At 36.2% G+C, this 18595-nt stretch overlaps 1 protein-coding gene across 1 annotated transcript in view; it reads left to right on the top strand.

Moving 5' to 3' along the window:
- The first annotated feature begins 4914 nt into the window (after window positions 1-4914).
- The window catches only part of Spase22-23 (Signal peptidase complex subunit Spase22-23), a 28547-nt gene continuing 14866 nt past the window's right edge, over window positions 4915-18595 (top strand). The window contains exons 1-3 of the mRNA XM_081738974.1: window positions 4915-5232; window positions 13002-13075; window positions 17613-17701. Coding sequence (XP_081595100.1) covers window positions 5090-5232; window positions 13002-13075; window positions 17613-17701 — 306 coding nt within the window. The 5' untranslated portion in view covers window positions 4915-5089. The remainder of the gene's footprint in view (window positions 5233-13001; window positions 13076-17612; window positions 17702-18595) is intronic.

Here is an 18595-nt window from a genome sequence, read left to right on the forward strand (position 1 = left end):
TAGAACTAAATTCTGTATTCAGAAAAAAAAGATTGAATTCCGTCATTATAGGAGAAGACACCGACCTCCTTGTTCTTATGGTTTCTCTTTCTGGTGACCAAACCGTCCGAGTGTTAATACCTGGGTAGGAAAACGCAGACAACACGATCTTCTGCAGTAACAAACGAAAGGTTGGTCTTGGCAATCTCTTTCCCGTACTTAATTTTTTTTTTTCCACAATGCAACAGGTTGTGACACAATTTCCGTGCCCTTCAGGAAAGGAGAAGTCAGATCTTTCAAAAAGCTTAAAGAGGACGAAGTTTTAAGGAAAAAGGTGTTAATATTTGACAAACCAAACGCCATTCATGAAGAAATCGCTGCGGCAGAAGGGACTTTTCTGCTTGCTTTGTATATGGATGTGACATTAATGGAAATTTGGACCAAGTAAGGCATCAACTTTTCGCAAAATGGCAAAGCTATCTCTGAAATCAACATTTAATTTGGCGATTCTTCCACCTATTCCTTTGCAGCAAGGCAACATTTCTATCGAGTTTGTCAGTAGGTGAGGCTCAAATTCAAGTTAGTTTACTTTGCTTCTCTCTTTTTCTGGAAACAAACAATTTTTTTCACTCATTTTCCTTGTCTGGAACAGCATGTTTCCAGTTCGAATCAAACAAAAATTGTTTATCAGACTTTTTTGTGCCTTTTATGCTTGTGGTTGGGGCAAGGTGAGCCGTCGCGACTGCAAGGTTCGGTGGGTAGTTCTCATGGTAAGAATCACAAGTAAGACTAGCACTCTAAAAAATATATTCATGAAGATTACACTGCTCTATTAGTCCCCCCCCCTTTTCACTCAAATTAAATTCATATTCACACAATATTTTGCATTTATCTCTTTTGTAGTTTTTCGTTTTTGTATAATACGTAAATATTTATAGTTGCTGTTTTGTCTGTTTATTTATCTGCAACATTCAAGAGCGGAAGGGTGTGCATTTACCTCCAACAGAATGGGGTTGGATGCTTAAGAACGGTTGTTGCAAACCCATTCCCAACGTGCTAGATGCAGCGCCGGACAATGTCTTAAATATCATCTCCTGGAATTGTAGATCTGGATGTGGTGAAGGAAATTGCAAGCCTGAGAAGCAGTCTACGATGTACTAGTATGTGTGGATATTGCGCCAGCCACAAATGCCAGAACGGAGCCATTCTGACAATGTTGAGGAGAATGAAACACTAGACGCAAACACCGTTTCGGTCAATATTTTCTAACTACATATTTACTTCTAATTATTCTACTCTAAAGATGTTTACTAAAACTTTAAATTTTGCTTTTTACCCTACTATCATAGTACATTATTCAATTAAAGTCGTCAAGAAGCACCAAATTATGGTTTTTATTCGAAGTTAACTTTTTAGTTACGTAATCTGGTTAGTTACGTAATCTGGTCTAAAAATATTAACTTGGCCCTAGAAATAGCTTTATCGGACTACTACTTTCAAAGCTACACCCCAAAACGCTAATACCCAAGATGGCATCAGTTTTTCAAAATGACGGCTTTCCCCAAAATGGATGCAGTATGTTAATTAGAACACCGCTTAGGATATTTACACCAATTTCCAACGTGTTTTTACGAAATGTCTGGATCAAAGCCTAATTTATAAATCCTTAGATGCGGCAGCCATAGAAATGACCGTCATATAGGATGACGCAAGCGTTGGAGCGGCGAGGACTTTTGGGTTTGGCAGGATGTTGGTAAGGATTTTGCTCACCGAGTTACGAAAATTCACTAATTTTGTGTAGATTTCACTAAACTTTTACCCCTACAAACTGGTTTTCAACCTCTACAGCGTCACAATTAATTTAATAAGAGATTACGGTTTGCTGTACATAAAATTGAATATCTCCGTTAGTTTTAGAGATACAGCAACATAACTGGGCTCGTTGGAAATCTCTTGAAATGACCAATGACGATTACTTCAGGATATTTTCTCGCATATGTACCCCTTTCCAAGTTATTTACAGTTAAATCTCAAAAGACGGATCTAGAATGCACATTATTTTCATTTTGAGGTTCTCTATTTGAAACCAGTGTCAATGTAAGACAAATAACCGTTGTAAATAACAATTTCCAATATGTTTTCTGCAAAATGAAGCGAAAACGAAGTTCATATCTTGAAATGCAGAGTTGATATAACGTTTTAAAAGTTAAGGGTTGAATTCGGTCGGCGGCCATATTGATGACGTCATATCTCGATTTCCCCAAGCCGGATTTTTTGGGATTTTGAGTGAGTTGATTAAGATAACATTCTGAACATCTCCACTAATTTTCAGCTTGTTTATCAAAATGTCCGTGTTAAAGCTTAATTTTCCTGGACTAATAGCCAAGTGTAACTATAGTTGTACCTATAATGAATTCCATGACATGATTTTTCGCGCTGTATATTCAAACGAAAACTATGTCACCAAGTACCGTACTGATGTTTAGTTAGCGAACAGATGTCACATATTCATGAAAATAATTTGTCAATATTTTTCAAAAAGTTTGCAAGGTGATGGATAAATAACCGTTAAGACAAGCCACATTTTTATATTTCATTAAAATTTTATGCTTCAACAAACTTAAGTTTTCTTTTATATTGAAGCGATTCCTTTGTGTTATTACTTTATTAAATTGTTTTAAATTGTTTAATCAATCTTGTATTTGTCTTCTATTAAAGTATTGGGTGTTGTATTGAATTCTTTGAATATCTTTGTTTAGTACGTTTTTTTTTAATGAGTGATTAACTCAAGGTTAACTTTAAATGAAATAATGACATGCGTATTACCGACGAAGTAGGCTATCATATACTATTATAATTGTGTCCTACTTTTCGCTTGTCAGAATTTGGTAACCCTAAGATAGCAAGTTGATATTTTGATCAGAGTGGAAGTTCCTGTCCACCTTTAGGTCCGGGGCTATAGCCCCCGAAGCCCCTCCCTTAATCCGGCCCTGGATGCCGGGCATACCGGCGTTCCCTCGTATTACGCCGTTGTAGATAACTGATGCCGACACATCGTAACATTGCAGCCAGAATGAGTTATCTGCTATTAAATTAAGAATTTAAATTAAATTCTTTAATTTGATTGATCAAGAGTAAAGTATTGTATAATAATAATCAATTAATGGGAAACCTACGTATTATTTGAATAATTATAAGAGAAGTTGTCGAATATAATCAAACACAGAAAAGAATAGGCACAGTATTCAAATCTAAACGACTATTTGTACGGAAAATGGAAACTGGAGTTAATATGAGTGCAGCTGTACCCACTGCGACCACAGTGCGGCCGCCTATGGTTAACACAGAAAGGAACTGATGGAATTTACATTACATCTCAATAATTCAAGTTGTAATCAGAATCCGCTGTGATTATTCTGAGCAATTTTGTGTAAACAAACAACAAGACATTTGACATGGCTTGTGTAGGATTGAATGAAAAAGTGCATCTATCAGAATTGCGCATTGTGTCGTTTAATTATTATTTTCCTTCCTTTCACGTACATGTCACAAGCGAAGAATATTTTTGGTTACATGAAATCATGAAAAAGTAATGAAAAAATGAAATTTTTAGTTTGAGGTCTCATTGGTATGCCCTTTAGGCTAAAGGAGACAGATGATTTATGAAGGTGAACGATTTAAAAAGTAATTGTTAGTACTCTCCTACCAGAAATCGCTCCCGAAACCACGTTCACCATGCACCAAAGAGGCACGCGCTAGCTACTAGAGATCAAATCATAAATACTCGGAAGGCGAAAAGATATTTACTGCCGTCCACCCTCTTCGACACTGACATTAGTCATCAAACGTAAGAATGTTTTTCATCTTTGTTATTAGAAAGCTCTTTTATAATGTTTTACTTTATTATTATTATTATTATTATTATTATTATTATTATTATTATTATTATTATTATTATTAGTAGTAGTAGTAGTAGTAGTAGTAGTAGTAGTAGTAGTAGTAGTAGTAGTAGTAGTAGCAAGGGCGCCCATCAGGGGGGCCAGGTGGGGTGATTGCCCCCTCTAGAGGAAATTGCACTTCGGAATATCGAAAATCCAATAGAATTTTTAGAATAGTTACATCAAAATTTGAAACTATATTTGAAATATCGCTTATACTTGCTCCCCCCCCCTTGGAAACCACAACATGGGCGCCCTTGAGTAGTAGTAGTCACTAGTGTGCGCAGGAGATTGGAAATATGGGTGTCAGATCTAAAGTACCACCATATGGAATGTCGTCCTTCTCCTAAGAAAAGATAGCGTCAATGCACCCGACGCTGCGTCGGCGACGCACGGCACACATGCAGACGGGAAATAATTTACATGTAATCTCTTCTTAGTTTGTAATAATTCTACATAAAAAAGGTTTGTCTAATGGGGGTTCCAAGGCACCCATGGCACCCACTTGCGCACGCCTGTGGTAGTAGTAGTAGTAATAATAGTTGCACTTTGCAAAAGCCGGGAAGGAATGAGGCTCTAGATTGGACTCTAACCTTGTTAGGTCGGAGTTTGTCCGATTTGTTTCCACCACTACTACCAGGATAATATTCGGACAGATTGCATATTATGTGGAGACCTTTCAGCTTTCAAATGAAGTCGTAATATCCTAAATTTAACACTTTTTTGCACAATTAATATCCGAAATTGGTTGATGCTACTTATCATTCTATGGTTTTATGTGACTTTTAGGAATAAACAGAGCACATCACATTACGTTTTACATGAGATAAGAAAACTAAAGAAGCTGGAAAGTACGTTGAGATTTCGCAAAGTTACCGAAGCGAAGAATTAATATTCTAGATATTGACCAATTGGATAACTCCACCTCACATAAACCACTCATGATTTTCATTTGTCTTTAAGGTTCCGTAGAAGAAGAGAAGGAAGAAGATAATATCGCTTATTGTACTGTGAGCCTGTGGTGTTGTAAGTTGTGCCCTGTTGTCAACAACTGTGTGTAGCATACGGAAGATTTCAACACAAGAAAGTGATACTTGTTCCTGTTATGTGTGTTTCATGACCCCAACATAACATCTAGAATTCAGGATTACAACTAGGAAGAAACTGTAATTATGCATTCAATATTGACAAGAGGAAATGCTATTTTAGCATACACCCTAAGTGTTCTTGCAGCATTGACATTTTTCTGCTTCCTATCTACACTTTTTGTAGATTACAGAACGGAGGCAAGCATGAACACAGTGAAAGTAATGGTGTAAGTAAAATTTGGAAGTGATTATTAACGGGTGGATGTTTAACTGGATACGACATTTTCATGCTGGTTTGCACGTGGCTAGTCGAGTGTTTGTTCCGGCTTCTTGTGATTAAGTTGATACATTCGAGTCGAAACAAATTTGCAGCCTGTGTGCATTAAGTTAATGATATTCATGAAAATATTAACATGTTTTATTATTGGGTTCACTTTGCATTCCCCGCTTTAGCTGGTATAATCACTCAGAAACATGGAATTACATTCTATCAATATTTTGAAAGGCATTACTCGAGCAGACGGCTCTACCAAATTTTAACACATCTATTGCATTTTCCGGTTTTTTCTTGCACAGCATGCACTAAATGAGGAGCTAATGCATAAACCACAATAAAATTACGCTCTTTATTGCACAATTCGTTGTAACATAATCGTATATTAGCATTACATGCATTGCAAATGTCCGTCTCCTCGAGTGGACCCTTTTGAAAAGGGTCAAAGCTTCCATAACCTTAAGCTTACCCATTCCTACCCCTACCCTACTTATTTCTATTTACTCTACTCTACCATACCCGCTGCTGGTGCAGTTTTGGCGCACCACATTTTGGAATAATTACAGGTAAAATTGAATGCTTTGCATGAAAAGGTATGTTTATAAGGGACAAATTTCTGGAGGCGTCAGAATTAAAAACATAAAAGTAATACAGCTGTATTTTAGGTTTATAAATGTAGGGTTACTAGTATAAAAGGTCAACGTTTAGCAGAAGTGGTCCAGAAGTTGTAACATTTTTTTAGAAAAAAAGCTGGACCCCTTCAGCCAAACATTGTCGATATAATATCATTACAAGTGCTTTATGATGGATAAAATAAGTGAGTGCATGTGAAAGATGACTATTACATGCTAGTTTCCACCAGTAGTGTATTTCTACGCACTGTAGAGAAGCTGTATTATACGTTTACAAGTGGAGCGTTACTAATATGTAATCATGACAATTGCTATTGAAAGTCGTATCATTGTCAAAACCTACTTCTTCTCACTTCCTTCATTGATACGTAGGCTTGTGTATAGCCCGCTCCCCCCAGTTCTTTGTCACCGGAACTGGAAGAATCACTACTACTACTTATATCGAGAACAGAACCCAACCAACCCCTGCGGGGCTTCTAACCCGTTCCTACTACTACTACTACTATTGCTACTAACTACCACTACTACTACTACTATTGCTACTAACTACTACTACTACTGCTACTGCTACTACTACTAATACTAAAACTTCCTTACTACAAGATTTACATCTTAAATCTTTATAACATGCGATTCCGATTCATTATAAACTAGTATGAATCGTTAGAATCACTATGATTCGTTAAAAATCACTGGGGGGAGCGGGCTATACTCAATCCGATACGTATACCAACCATTGCTGACGCGCCTGCCCTGACTCGGTTAGGTAGCATTCGTGCTTTGTAGTGGTCACCTAGCACATGTTTTTTTTTTATTTTTTTTTTTACTATGGTTTTTATGCCATACGTTCGTAAGCCGTATTTATACGCAAATCGTTATAGGATTGTAAAATTTCAACAAATGTTTCTGGTGGTCCCCTTGAATTTTATCTATGGCAAGTGAGATATTTTTATGTCGCCCACTGCATATCTTTTACGATACAATAAAAAGGACATTAGTGAAAGAATTATATTTTTTCAACAATTATTTCGAGTGGTGCGCTAAAAGTAAACCTGAACACCCTAACCTTCTGTACTATACCCTTTGAAAGCGAACTGCTTATCTATGAGCAGCTAGGACGTGTAATGTAAAGTTTACCCTTATTGTTATTATTATTGGTAGATTTAGTTCTTTGGCTAGTAAAATCCCTTGTAAACATATTAAGCGACATTTTGTTCACAGAACGTTATGTTGTTTTTTGAAGTAATTTGACCATATTTATACTTTAGAATAAACTCAGTTATCGTCATTATAAATGTTCCAAATTTCATTATTAGGTCCCGGGCAGGAGATGGTAAATTTGAATCCGTGTGCAGTCTGCGAAATTAAAAAGCATGCTATTTTCTTTCGTCGATTACAATACATTGAAACGTTGAATGGGAGAACGGCAAGTTTTTACTTTCACCATTTCATTCAATGATTCGATTCATATGGAATTGGTTCCTTGGAACAGTTCGTTCAGTATCAACAGGTACCAGTTTCTCACGAATCGAATCTGTTAGAAATCATGGTGGTTCAGACTGTAATGTTTCTACAGTTATTTCAAACATTGCCAGATTCAAATGCTGACAGATTTAGAATCATGCTAACTTTCATCATAACATACTAAATTTATCAAAACTTGAAATATGCAATGTATAAAATAACAGAAAATACTACAGCAAGAACCACCATATTTTCAAACTACTATAAAGGGAACCAAACAAACTATATGCATGAAGGACAACTTTCCCCCCTAATCGCCGCTATTACAATATAAGAAATTCAAAACTAATGTAGTCTGTTAACTGCACAAAACTATTTGAAAGGAAACTAGTCCCCGACCCAATTCTATATCTTACAATTAAGGAAAAAATTAGAAATAAATATCTGAGATTATAAATTGGTAATTATATTCTGCAGCATGCTTCATGAATAAAAGAATATTTTTCCCCAATGCCACAACCATAACAAGTACAGGTAAGAATTACTTTGACCAAAACAAGTGATTTTGTCACAGGATGTGGCATTGTTCACGTAAGTAGGGTAGAGTCGGGTTAGCTTAGAGTTAGGGAAGTTTGGACCCATTTTGTTAAAAAAAAAAAAAAAAAAAAAAAAAATAGAGTGCAATGCCTCGTATTGCTGTTTATTGTGATTCGGTTCGTATGAATGTTTTGCTCAAAGTGCACTTTTGCCCAAATACGATTATAGCATACATAATTCACTTTCAGCCAATCAACTCTTACTGTTCGTAATGACTTACATCTTTTTCCACATACATTGGAGTTTCTGTTGATCTGGCCCACGTGCTCGATACCAGTAATGAACATCGTGGAACAGATACGTACACTGGAACGGGAAACAAAAAAACAAATCACTGAATCGCAAAGTCGTATAAAATGAATGAAATAACCAAGGTAAACACTTGCCGGAAGAATAATTTATTCCCATTTATTGAGAGTCTTCCAATCTATTTCGCAGTGAGCGTTTTCTGAGTAGTATCTTAACACTCATTAAGAAATACGATGCAGACTTATAATAGGAGCCCATGTGTAAATTCATTGAAAAGTAATTTCGCACTAAATCTACTCCTAGTACAGTCTTTAAGAATTATTATTATTAATGTTGCATTTCTGGATACAGATTCCATTTAGGAGAGCTTAACTGCTATGTATATTAATGCAGTTCTTCGCTAAAATTTCTTTGACTTCTTACAAAATCACTTTTTCCTCTACCATCTGACTTTAGGATGCTGCAGTAGTACCACTATTTGGATACTACTGGCACCATCTTAAGGTCAGCGTACAAAATTCAAATGCTAAAACTGTAAATAGATTTATATAGTAGCGAAATCATAGGTGATGTGTTGGATTCCTCTTTCTTAACCACAGGCTCAAGTAGGAGTACCATGCGCCGAACGCATCGGGCGGAGTCACGTGGTGATAGAAGCTACGCCGAGGGTGGTGGTGTTCATGTTTTCTAGATTGACACTTGCGTAGAATTTTGTACTTTCGATGTGCATAATGCACGTATACGAAAGGAAATAAGAAAAGCGCAACTTATTTTGCAATGTAGTATATTCTATGGAATACAAAGGGTACTAGGAAAGTTTTGCAATATAGTTTTTTTTATTTTATTTATTTATTTATTTATTTTTTTTTTTCGAATTAGTTTCCACCACATTCAATACACTTCCGTTCTCCGAAACCAAACGTTAAACCAGATCTACCAGGTTTCACTAGAGAGTAAGGCGCACTCGTTGTCCCAAACGCGCAAAAGATCCTCATCACTGAAAAATCGCATCGCTTTCAGCTTCATTTACACCAGGGTTGGCTGGTTTAAACCAAAAAACAAAAAAAGTGTTCGTAAAAGTGTAAGTGTTTGTAAAATCTTGATGATCACACATTTGTGGGTTATCACGTTTCACTCCCGTATATTATTTGTATTATATTCAGACCTAAATTCCCCATTCATTACTCAAAAAGATTATACTACAAAAGCAACTTTTTTTAATAAGTTTTTAAATGTTTATTTTGTGAATTTTTGTAGTTGTTATTATTGTTATGTAATTGCAATCGAAGAAAAATTCTAAATATTGTTTCGTTTCAATGTTTACTATTGATAAAATACATCGAAAATGCCGTACTTTTTTTTTGTGTGTGTAGGGGGGGGGGAGTCATACAGACCCCACGAGAGGCATTTAGTGAAATAAGTATCTTTGGTATCTATTTATGTATAAATGAGTCTGAGCCAAAGTGGACTCAAATAATTCGTATCTTTATTCACTTTTCTTATTGATATGCAGATTAAGTCGGTATATTTCTTTAATTTGGACCAATAAAAGTCGTTGTTAACTAACTTGAACTAAATTAGTTCTTCTGTACTCCGTAGTACTTTGAAATTGTTCATATGTAATTCTGTGTAATGGTTTCACTTGTGCAACTGTTTATCTTTTCGTCCTTCTGAAATGACTCTTGACAGTTATATTAAGAAGCATGTAAAGATCAGTACAACTTGTCAACCGTGATTTTCACATACGGGAACAGTGCAAAGTCACAAGGATCAAAGTCTGTACTGTAAGGAGGATGTTCAAGAAGTTTCAGTCCTGTGATGGTCAATTTCGGTGCAGTCTTTCGCGTAGTGTGCTGGTGCATTGTCTTGATGGAGAAACCAGGTGTCCATTCTTGAATTTGGTTGTAGGCTCTTTATAGATTCGATGACTTCAGGCAGGCGTTGTTCAGTCTACCACCAAGCTGTGATGGCCTTTTCTGTGTCCAAAACGACATGCTCTGCAATTCCACTCGAATTGAAAAATACAGCTGTCATTTTCTTCCTTACTGATCCGGATTTTCTGACAGCTACAGATGTATCCTCATCATCAAAAACCCAGCGTTACCTGTTATGGTGTTGTTCACATATCGAGATTCTCTTATGAAACATTTGCATCATCTCTCGGCACCATGTAACACGTCATGTCATCTGCTGTTCAGTCAGACTATGCGCTACCCAGAGACAACTTCATTTAAAGTATATTAGATTAGGTTTGGTTCAGTTCCAGTGAGTGTTCTAGTCAAAGTAAAAGATTGCCAAAGTTTCTTCACGTGCAAAGGATCATGCACAATCGAACAAGTTGCTGGTGCATTTGCCTAAGGCCTAAGATATTCTCAGGCTGCTTGGAGGTCAATCGCCTGTCATCGTCTAGCATTTTTCTAACAGCTTTCATGCTTTCTCCGTCACACGTTCGTGGCCTTTCCACCTTCTCAGCATCCTTCGGGGTGGAATTTTCCCTTTGGGGTTCTCTGTAACACCTGAATATAGTCGCACGATGTGAACAGCCATCACCTAATGCAAGAATCATTTCTTCTAAGCACTGGTCTATGTTTAAACTACGCGAGAAGTTATACCTCAAAACTACTCGTATCTCATTTGTTGATCAAGACGCCATACCAAGCACTTTCGCTTATGTCACTGCTAGTGATTAACTTAGCCGTCGGCTTGGCGCAGCGCTTAACACAGGATGCACCAAAAAGCAGACTCATGCGACACATGGTTGCGTCGGATTGCAAAATTTTCCAAGTACCCTTTGTAGATTTTTGTTTTGATACTTGTATACAAACATTGCAGCATATACACAATACAACCTTCATGAGTATATGCTCACTTGTGTCTTTGTTGTCATGTTGTCAGATATTTCTATGGTTGTGAATCTTAACACGCTCCGCTTCGTATATAGTGCTTAATAGTTTCCTTATGAGGAATTCGTGGTTAGTACCTTCCATTTTCATTAATCCGTTGCGTCTCACAGGTAAGAACATCGCATATTCAGATTATTGGCATAGTATTGTACCAGAATAATAACTCGTAGGCTATTTCTCCTGTAACTTATACAAATATGTGGACCCCTATTGTAAATCATTACCAAAAAAGAAAAATAAAATCTTAAATTAACATTTCGGGAAAAAGTTATTGCCATCTTCAGCACATCTTCTCAGAAAACAACGTCCAATTAAATCAAGAATCTTAATATCTTTAAATCTCGTATTATGTAAGCGCCTTTGCACTTTACCACCCTTTTCCGTAAACATTGACAGTAGATCGGTATATGCATATCTAAAATGCCTTTTGAGTTACATATGAGGAATGGAGGAAATGACCGACTTTATATCACACCAATTCCTCTATATATGACAAATGAAGGAAATAAGCGCTTTATATGATACCATTTTCTCTGTATATGATAAATGGAGGAAAGAACAGCTTTTATATCACACCAATCTCGCTCTATAGATGCAAATTCAATGATATAGAAAGAATGAAAAGAAACTAGACCGACAATCGAACCCGTGTTTTCGGCTTATCGTGCCGATGCGTTGACTCTGCGATAGCCCGTTCCCTGAGCGGCCTGTAATTAGTCAATCTTGAAGTCGTTCCTAATAGGCATAATCGAGGTTAAACTGAAAGATTTAATTTCATTTCTTGAAGTCTGTGCTCAGCCAGTAAAAGAACGTGGACTTCGTTTATCAAAAACTACTCCATTTATCATTTTTAATTCAGTCGTCAGAAGTGTTTTGTAGTGTACATATTGGGTTGAGACAAGCACAACAATGGTTGTGGTACAGTTCATGTGGTCTAAGTGGTTGAACACTGATTTCATGGCTGATAAGATGTATGCATGCTTAGGCAGAAGAGTGGAGCATGGTGGTGAGTGCATCGGGACGGTAAACCGGAGACCACAGTTCGATTCTAACTTTGTCATTGCTTGTTGAATCCTTACTGCAAGAAAAATTATGAGCATTAGACATTTAAATGAGTGTTAATTTCTTAATTTATGGTTACCTAACTCATTTTACATTGTACTTTTGTGGCATGTGTTCCATGTACAGGAGTGAACGCCAAACTTTATCTTACTGGTATGTTGGATGCTGGGTATTAGGTTTAAAAGTCTTCATTCCGGCGAAATTAAATTATCGCTAATTTTACATTAATTATGTGATATCTTCAAATAGATAAAAGATAATCGAAATGAGGAACAAGAGCGTCCTAGACAATATTATTTTACATGAGAAACCGTTATCACGACTCACTTATCTGCTTTCGATTTCGAGCCATTTTGAAAATCGGCATTTATTTTCGCGTTTCTAAACAACTGAAAACATAAAGCCACTAGGTGACTTGTGATAACGGTACCTCACTCAAAATAATATTGTCTAGGGCGCTCTTGTTCCACATTTCAATTATCTTTTCTCTATTTGAAGATATCACATAATTACTGTAAAATTAGCGGTATTTTTAATTTCGCCGGGATGAAGACTCTTAAAGATATGATTACTTACTTAAAAGTTACTTAAGTTTATTTGGATTTTTCCAGAACTTAAAGATATATATATATATATATATATATATATATATATATATATATATATATATATATATATATATATATATATATAAGAATTATTTTGATTGTAATACGCCCGTGGTGAGATTTTAGTTTTGTATATGCTGTGATTAATCATAGAATAACACCTTGGATGTATATCTAAGTGATATCGTGCCTTTATTGTTTTTTCAGAAAAAATGTTCCAGACTACAGCGCTTCACGAGAGAAGAATGATCTCGGGTTCTTAACGTTCGATCTTCACACAGATATCCTTTTAAAGCATTGAGTCATATGCAACCTTTCCATAAGTACAATAATTTAAATTTAACTCCTGCAGTACAGTCCTCGAGATACGTAAATTATTACTTACTTAAGAAATTTCTGAACGTAAGTACAGAACCTTACGAATTATTATTTTATTTACGGACAGGATTGACTTACGTCTGAGTAAGAAGTAGTGTTGTATGATAAATAATTTGTAGATAGTAAACTTCTAAATTGTATTTTGAGAGCCATTTACTGAGCGAGGCAATAACTAATTATATAAATAACTGTTGTTAAGCTGATATTGATTAGTTACTTTTTTTTTTTTTAATACCGTTGACGTTGTAAGAATATGAGGTTTGGTACTCTAAAGCATTTTTTTTTATATAATTGAATTTTTGCGACTGATATTTGAATCGAATTAGTATTTTTCATACATATTTGCGACTAATCTTAGGTTTCATAAAAATTTCGACTTAAGCAAAGAGCCCTGGAAAAATCTATTTACGTAAGTCGAGGACTGTCTGTACTTATCCCGAGCTATATCTTCGACTTAAAAAAGAAGCAGCCAAATAAGTCATGTCACGATGTTGTTGGTACTTCTTTTGCTCAGTATATGCCAACAGAAATATTGTAAAGTGATTACGTAAACATATATCTGGAAAACTTTAAACCTTGGTGTTTGAAAGGTGGAATGGTATTGCGTAGTTTTTCATGTTTAGAAGTTTACTAAGGTACATTGAAAATAGTATGTCTGTACAATTCTGACAAATGTTAAACATAATGGGCGGTATTCAGGGATAATTCGTTATCAGGCGTTGATCACGCGATTGCTTAGTGTCGTATTAGCTGTCTACTAAGGAGGGTGTATTTTTTGATATTCATAGTCTGGAGTTCAGTTAATAATTTGATTTGAGTATGATTAACTAATATGACTCCAATGCCTCGAATGAAAGATATGAATGTGGCAACTACGGAAATCTAGACGTGAGCATCTAGTCTGTAAAAATGAAAATATATGAAGTACGAAATTCGAAGTGTTTTCTTTGTGTTTTGACATCACAACAACATAAATAGGGACGTGAGGTTTTCGTTTTATCGATAAGATCGAAAACTTGAAAAAGGCAAAGCAAAGCATATAAATACACCTAAATATATGATAGAATGCCGTTTTTGGTGTTTTGGTGGTGGTGAACGCGAATTTGGTACTTTTTTTTTTTCAGAATAACACCGATATGCACTGCGTAAAGCGATAGATTCGCGAAATTGCCATGTTGGCCAGTAATACTAATAAAATAATACTTTTTTTTTTTTCAACAAAGTGTGATTCACAGAAAACCATCATTCCTGTTATTTTTAGACCGGTTGGTTAGTGAAAGCTTGGCCCTGAGATTTTGCTGCCTGTGCTCTTGAAACAATATCTTTGATGTCTTTGCCAGCTTCCAACGTTGATTCTGAAAAATATTTTTCAGAAAACAACTCCGTAGTTGCAGTAAGGAAGCAAAACCTTAAAGAAGAAAATGTGGAAATATTCACAATTTTGTCCTTTGAAAAATAAGAAACATTGAAGAAACTATAAATTTGCCATTAAGTGAAAATGTGTGTTGATAATGATGTAAATTGCGTTTTAAATAAGCATATTGTGAATTGATTTTAACAATAAATATTTTTGGAAACCATTTTCCTGTCCAATTTGTAATAAATACTGTATTTCCTTATTGAGATCCTCAGAGAGGTCTGAAAGTAAAAGAGCTCTCCTAAAAAAAGTTTTTCCAAACATTTAATTTCTGAAGCCATGAATGTGATGATTTGAAGTTGATATATTTTCCTTTCCGTTCGGTGAACTTCGGTATACCGCAAACCTTCTGCTGGTACAAAATATATCAACTTCAAATCATCACATTCATGGCTTCAGAAATTAAATGTTTGGAAAAACTTTTTTTTTTTTTTTTTAGGATAGCTCTTATACTTTCAGACTTCTCTGAGGATCTCAATAAGGAAATACAGTATTTATTACAAATTGGACAGGAAAATGGTTTCCAAAAATCTTTATTGTTAAAATGGTACAAACAGGTACAATAAGAGATCGTCGGCACCCACTATCAACCAACAACAGATGCCGTAACTGACAAATAGATTGGTGTCCCTTTGGTTCTACATTTTTCATCAAAACTTAAGAAGATTCTGCAAAGACACATCAAAATTTCAGAAATTCCTCCAAAATCTATAGATAAATACATAACCAATTTTAAAGCATTTTTTTACTGACCCTTTACAAAGCAGTGGCGTCTGTCGGGTGAAATGTCTGTGTGATAAAGTGTATATAGGCCAAACAAAAAGGAACATTTGTACTAGAATAACAACACGTTCGTACCTCGAAATCTCGGAATCCGCAACAGTTATCCGGTCTAGCAAACACATCTTAGAGATTATAACCATCATATCGTGGAATCATGTTTGATTGAAAAAGCAAAAACAGCAACGGAACGAAAAATTAAAGAATCGTATTATATTCACAAAGAAAGGCCCTCACTTAACCTCGATAAAGGAGAAATAAGTATTATTTGGAGTAATCTTTTCACTACGTACTTTCACCATTTTGAAAACAAGAACAGAAAACAGTGAACAGGAGTGAACAATGTCAGTGAGTTTCCATGCCCGTGGGTTTTAATGTTTGACAGAAGATTTGTTTTTTCACATATCCTAACTTTTTAACCATCTTTTTTAATCCTTTTTGAAGTCTACCACACTCTGATGAAGGAAGTAGCAGCTTCAGAAAGCGCTACCTCTTGCATATAGAAGAAAATTCTGCTACATATTTTTTTGCGGTGAGTAATAGCCTTTCCGCTTTTTCTCAGATCATAATAGTTTTTATGAAAATTTTGGCAATAATAAATAGACTCATTCCTCAGTGAGTTAAGTTAATACTCCCTGATTCATACTTTCTTTTCAAGAAAATTTATTCTGTCATATGGCGAGTTTACATGTCCAGTATCCTAACTATAAGAAATCCCATGGTGTTTCGAACATTATATACATTTTCTTAGAATTCATTATTAGTTTGGATTAGAGTTTAGTTTTCCTTTCAGCACCGAAGCTGTATGAGATAGCGTAACGTGAGATCCGAAACACATGTGCTATCGTTGGGAATCGAACCCTGGTCTCCCGTGCCAAAAACTTGTAGGCTAACCTTATAGCCACAAGGGACACAAAGGATTGATATAAGGAAAAGCATGACTTTGCAAAAGTTGTAATATTTAGTTATTCGTCAGAAGCTTACTTGTTGATTGATTTGGTATTTAACTTCTTTTCTCAATACTGAGTGGATGTATAACTTTACGTGACATGGGACTCAAATTTACTCGTAGTTATCCACAGACAACAGTTCTGACCAGAAAGATCATTTTTATGCTAAATATTTAACCAACCTCGAGATAGAGCAAAAATTAGCGTAGTGGTTTAAATAGAAGGTTGTGGGTGAGTAGTTCATATGTTCAGATCCTCATTTTTACCACTCGTATGCTTTCGTAGAATAGTTATAAATATGTAGTTCGAATGGAAACACTTTACATTATATACGGTGCTTAGAGAGTATATTATTATACAAAATACTTATTAAATATTCTCAAATGAGTAAATGAATGTATGATACCGACATTTGGACATTGCTTGATGACTGACTACCGACGGAGTTTCTTGAATTTTGCGTCCTTAAACAACATCTAGGTTATGAAAGTCAGGATTTAAGATTAACGAAGGTTTCAAATCACGCCCGGGACTCGAATCCGGTGCATTGGCGGGTTCATGCAAAATCAACCTCGTAGTATAGGACATTTACCACCACTCTTGTTTTACCTGTCGGAGAGTTGGATTGCAGGACCACGCGACTGGATCCAGTTATATATATCCATCCAGCGACGGATTCGCTTTAGAGTGAGGTTCTCATTGAATTCCAATGAGAATTAAATGAAATCCAACTCCCACTTTCTCGATTTCATCATTTCATTCGTTTCTCATCATCACAGTCTCCTTTAGTCTACCCGTGAGACGTCTTAACTTAAAGATTTCATTTTTTTTTCTGACTTCTCAATATCATTAGTGTAGAAACTGAGCACAGGAAAACTATCTGAAAGCAACACTGAGCTAAGTTATGATTCTCAGTGTTTATATCTTTTGTTTAATTTGTGTTTACGTATATTTGTTTCTCCTACTTGTTTATAGAGGATCTGTCACCCGAAATATCGACGTATTTTGTTGTTTTGTGTTTGAAACCTGATGCGAAACTATTAGTAAATACTTCATTAAAATAACTTCCACCAAGTAGGCTTTATAGTGAACAAACTCTGTGTGCGAGAATTCTCTCGTGGCTGCCCCATTTTCATCATCTGACCATTACTGTCTCCCTTAGCTTCTATACATAATCGTACGACGTTAAACTAAAAGAAAATGATATAGAAGTAATTAAAGTTTTAAGTATATTATTGATTTTTTTTTTATTTATTTGTTGAAACTGTATGTATTTTCCTTATCTAAACTTACATTTAACTCCGTTATTCAACTGGAATGTGAAACAACTGTTTTTATACCTGACTGCAGAATATGCGACGCCAAATAATAAGCTAAATCAGGTAAGTACTCGCAAATTGGTGTGGTAATTAAGATGTTTCACATAGTTCAGTGGGTATCCTTTCCTGTACTTACATTAAGTCCTTTACATGTACACAGATCAGTCAGAACATTATGACCGCCTACCTATTATCGAGATAAACCCGTTCAGGTGATAGCAGCGTCACTTGACGAGGAATGCCTGCTAGTCAGACACACGTACGGTGCATGTAGTATCAGTGAGTTGACCATGTGTAGAATGGGGAAGGCGCGCGATCTATCTGAGTTTGATCGAGGGTAGATTTAATGCCCGAAGGCTCGGCTCGAGCATTTCGGAAACTGCACGACTTGTCGAGGAGTGCTGTGATGAGTGTCTTCAACAAGTGGTGAAACCAAGGGGAAACGACGTCCAAACATCGAGAGGTTGCCCCCTCCCCTCCCATTACAGATGCCGGACGTCGTAGGCTGGGCAGACTGGTAAAACAAGACAGGCGGCGAACTGTGACGGAACTAACATCAGATTTTAATGCTGAGCAGAATACAAGTGTGTCTGAACACAATGCACCGAACACCCCTAACGATGGGCTTCCGAGCCGACGACTCATCCATGTGCTAATGTTAACACGACGACATCGGCAACTACGACTGAAATGGACACGTGACTATCGCCACTGGACCTTGGTGCAGTGGCAAAGCGTTGCATTGTCTGATGAATCCCGATACCTTCTTCATGTCTATGGGAGAGTGCGAATCCGTCCTTGACAGGGAAACAGCTCCTTTGATACCTGTACTGCGGGCCGGAGACAAGCTGGCGGCGGCTCAACTATGCTCTGGGAAACATTTACGTAGGCATCCATAGGTCCAGTGGAGTTCGTGCAATGCACCATGACGGCCAAGGCGTATCGTACACTGGTTGT

The sequence above is a fragment of the Thermobia domestica genome, chromosome 14, assembly GCF_964235325.1.
Source record: "Thermobia domestica chromosome 14, izTheDome1.hap1.1, whole genome shotgun sequence".
In the NCBI taxonomy this organism is placed as follows: domain Eukaryota; kingdom Metazoa; phylum Arthropoda; class Insecta; order Zygentoma; family Lepismatidae; genus Thermobia; species Thermobia domestica.